The sequence below is a fragment of the Lolium perenne genome, chromosome 1 (genome assembly GCF_019359855.2).
Source record: "Lolium perenne isolate Kyuss_39 chromosome 1, Kyuss_2.0, whole genome shotgun sequence".
NCBI classification, from domain to species: domain Eukaryota; kingdom Viridiplantae; phylum Streptophyta; class Magnoliopsida; order Poales; family Poaceae; genus Lolium; species Lolium perenne.
Window position 1 is genome coordinate 221637455 of NC_067244.2, and position 3575 is coordinate 221641029.

The window sequence follows — 3575 nt, forward strand, 5'->3', positions numbered from 1 at the left end:
ATCGCTAACTTAGGCATTTCATCAAACACCTTGCTAGCACTAGAAAAATAGTACGAGTTAAAACTACCAAAGAAATGAGCTAAACTAGGAACGCCGGAAGAAAGGATGATATTACTAACCCTTGGATAGATGGAGGTCGTTAATCTTGTTAAAATGGTGGAGAAAAAATGAAAATTTGTTGGAGTGTGAGAGGTGCAATTTTTTTAGAAATGTGTGAGAGAGAGAAGGAGAATGGAAAATGAGAGATGCAGGAGGTCGGGCGCGCTGAAGAAATAGGGCAGGGACCCTTTTGTACCGGTTCCTTAGATGAACCGGTACTAAAGGTCCAGCCCTGGCCCACCTCCACCTGAAAACTGTGCTGAAACCCTTTCATACCGGTTCGTAACACGAACCGGTATAAAAGGCCCTCAATGAACCGGTATAGATGTTCCTCGCCCGTCTGGGTAGAGGAACCGGTACTAATGCCCCCTTTAGTACCGGTTCGTAAGGGAACCGATACTAAAGGCTTAGACGGATGCCCATTTTTCTACTAGTGTAAACCCATTTAGATATGGTGATAACAAAACACATTTCTTTATAGAATGGACGGTAAGTGGTTTACCACATGTATGGCTTCGTAAAAAAGTCATGTTATCATGCGTTTTGTCATATTTATGTTGTATATAACAGGCTGATGGGTTTAAATCAACTGGATGCAATAACTTGTTATGTAAGGGCTTTGTGCCGGTAAATTATGCTCCTATTACTCCAGGAGGAACTATAGAGGCAACTGGTGGACAAACAAAGGTCACGATCAAGATATTTAAGGTAAGTACTTAAAACATTTAATTACACACCGAACCTTATATTCTAGATATGGACCTTTTCTTGATGACTCTTGTCTAAGGTCTACCTTTTCTTCATAGATCACTTCTCTGTATAATTTGTGATGTATAAATTCATAACATTTTTCGGATGAGAGTTATCATCGTTTGATTACTAAATATAGACAAGTATTTCCTACTATCTAAATTATGTCTAATTCTATTAATGCAGAGTAAACATGTTGGTCACTGGTGGCTGCACTTCGGCTATGATATCCAAAACCTTAGTCCTGTGGGATATTGGCCCAAAAGTCTTTTTAACAAGATGGCGGACCATGCCAACCTCATAACATGGGGTGGTTTCACTCGATCATCTGCTGGGGATGCTAGTCCTGCAATGAGCAATGGGCAATGGCCTGGAGAAACATCAGCATTTGTTCGGGACGTCAAATCCGTGAACTCTTATGGCCAAGGCTACTCCGAACCTGCCCCAGGTCACAAGGGCCTTTGTGCTTACATATCTCACGATAAATGCTACGGCTTAAGCCCATTTATTAATGATATGTTCTCTTATAGAGGACCTGGAGGTTGTACTGAGTAATTTTATATGGTTTATGAGATATGAATGGTAGAATAAAGACTAGTGCTTAATTTTGACCGGAGCCATTTATACAAAGAAAACAAATACATTATCAATACATAAAATCAAATGGGTCATAACCCTATATACTCAGATAGAGGTGAACTTATCATTTAACTTCCACGTGAAGGATCGATTGCTAGAAATTTCTAACTTGTGTGCTCTTGTCCTGTAAAACAAGTGCAGTGAGGCCAAGCATCCATCGACAAGACCGATCGCACATATAAAGCAGGTTTCGTCCATGATGACCCACAAGTATAAGGGGTGTATCGTAGTACTTTCGATAAATAAGAGTGTCGAACCCAACAAGGAGCAGAAGGTGTTGACAAGCAGTTTCGATGAAGGATTCACTGTAAATGCTCACAGACAAGTATTCAGGGGGTTGTGATGTAGCAGATAAATAAAGTACAAGTAAGTAAAATGCGAGAGTAATAATTGCAGCGAGTGGCCCAATCCTTTTTAGCACAAAGGACAAGCCGGTTTGTTTACTTATGATGACCAAACGTTCTTGAGGACACACGGGAATTTAGTCTAGTGCTTTCGCTTCATATAGTTGATTAATATTCATTGTTTTGATAAGTGTTGTGTGGGTGAACCTATGCTAATGCACCGCCCTTCCTAGGACTAATACATACTTGTGATTATACCCCTTGCAAGCATCCGCAAATACAAGAAAGTAATTAAGATAAATCTAACCACAGCCTTAAACTTTGAGATCCTGCTATCCCTCCTGCATCGATATACCAACGGGGGTTCAGGTTGCTGTCACTCCGACAACCCCGCGATTAGCAAACGAATACAAGATGTATTCCCCTAGGCCCATAAAGGTGAAGTATCATGTAGTCGACGTTCACATGACACCACTAGAAGAATAACACCACAACTTAAATATTAAACCATTGAATATTACTCAACATAGTTCACTACTAACATTTAGACTTCACCCATGTCCTGAAGAACTAAACGAACTACTCACGAGACATCATATGGAACATGATCAGAGGTGATATGATGATGAATAACAATCTGAACATAAACCTAGGTTCAATGGTTTCACTCAATAGCATCAATAACAAGGAGTAATCAATACCGGGAGAGTTTCCCCTATGAAATAATCAAGATTCAACCCTAGATGTTACAGCGGTGACGAGGTGCAGCGGTGGAGATGACGGTGACGGTGGTGGAGATGATGGTGATGATGATCCCAATGAAGTCCAGCTCGATGGCAGTGATGATGGCGACGATTTCCCCCTCCGGGAGGGAATTCCCCCGGCGGATTTCAGCCTGCCGGAGAGCTCTTTTCTCTTTGGTGTTTTCCGCCCCGCAGAGGCGGCTGTTTCTCCTCGCGATTATTCCCAGTACCTTAGGTTTTCGGGTAGATGAAGTACGCGAAAGAGAGGCAGCCGAGGGGGGCTGTGGGCCCCCTCCCCACAAGGCGGCGCGGCCAGGGTAGAGCCCACGCCGGCCTATGGGGGGCCCATGGCGGCCCTCCTCAGCCCCTACTTTTGGCTGGCACCTTCTTCTGGAGAAATAAGACCTTCCACTACAAGAAAAGTTCTGATAGACAACATCTCAAAATCGTCCGCTAAGGGGTATTTTTCGTCGCCTATGGGCCTAACCCGACGATATGGGTTCTGTTGTGGAAACTGCGTCAGGCAAAGTCCTACGACGATTTTTTCGGTCCGTCGCGCTTGGGCGCCCTTCCGCCACGGAAAATCGGACCGTTGCCCAAGTGTTTCCGGGAGCCCGTTGACTGCTGACGTCATGCAACCGACACGTGGCGACGCCATTAATCGCGATTAACGGCGTTAACCGGCTGAAACCCCGTGGTAGATGGTAGGCCCACACGAGGCCTGCCACGTCTTAAGCGGGCCGCCCATTAAGTTTGCGTCGGCCAGCTGACTTAGTTTGACCGGTCAACTATATAGCTGGGCTGGTCCATTAGTTACGTGGGCCGGGCCTAACCTCTAAGGTTGACTGGTCAAAACTTTAATGGGCCGGCCCACTAAGTATGTGGGCCGGGCCTAATGCACTCGTTTGACCGGTCAACAGGCAAAAGGGCCGGCCCACAAGACATGTGGGACCCACTTTCCTGGTATCGGGCCGGCCCATTTACAAAGTGGGGTCCACAT

The 3575-nt window shown here is 45.0% G+C and overlaps 1 protein-coding gene across 1 annotated transcript; it reads left to right on the forward strand.

Moving 5' to 3' along the window:
* Positions 1 to 410: 410 nt before the first annotated feature.
* Positions 411 to 1404, forward strand: LOC127338819 (protein neprosin-like). Its single transcript, XM_051364791.1, has 3 exons — positions 411 to 455; positions 670 to 807; positions 1036 to 1404. Exons 1-3 carry the CDS (start codon positions 411 to 413, stop codon positions 1402 to 1404), a joined length of 552 nt encoding a protein of 183 aa, XP_051220751.1.
* Positions 1405 to 3575: the final 2171 nt, after the last annotated feature.

Excerpts from the sequence above, each read along its gene's own strand:
- LOC127338819 (XM_051364791.1), top strand. The coding sequence starts at position 411 with ATGAACCGGTATAGATGTTCCTCGCCCGTCTGGGTAGAGGAACCG. Across the intron at positions 456-669 it reads CCGTCTGGGTAGAGGAACCG|GCTGATGGGTTTAAATCAAC; the intron begins GTACTAATGCCC and ends TGTATATAACAG. Across the intron at positions 808-1,035 it reads TCACGATCAAGATATTTAAG|AGTAAACATGTTGGTCACTG; the intron begins GTAAGTACTTAA and ends CTATTAATGCAG.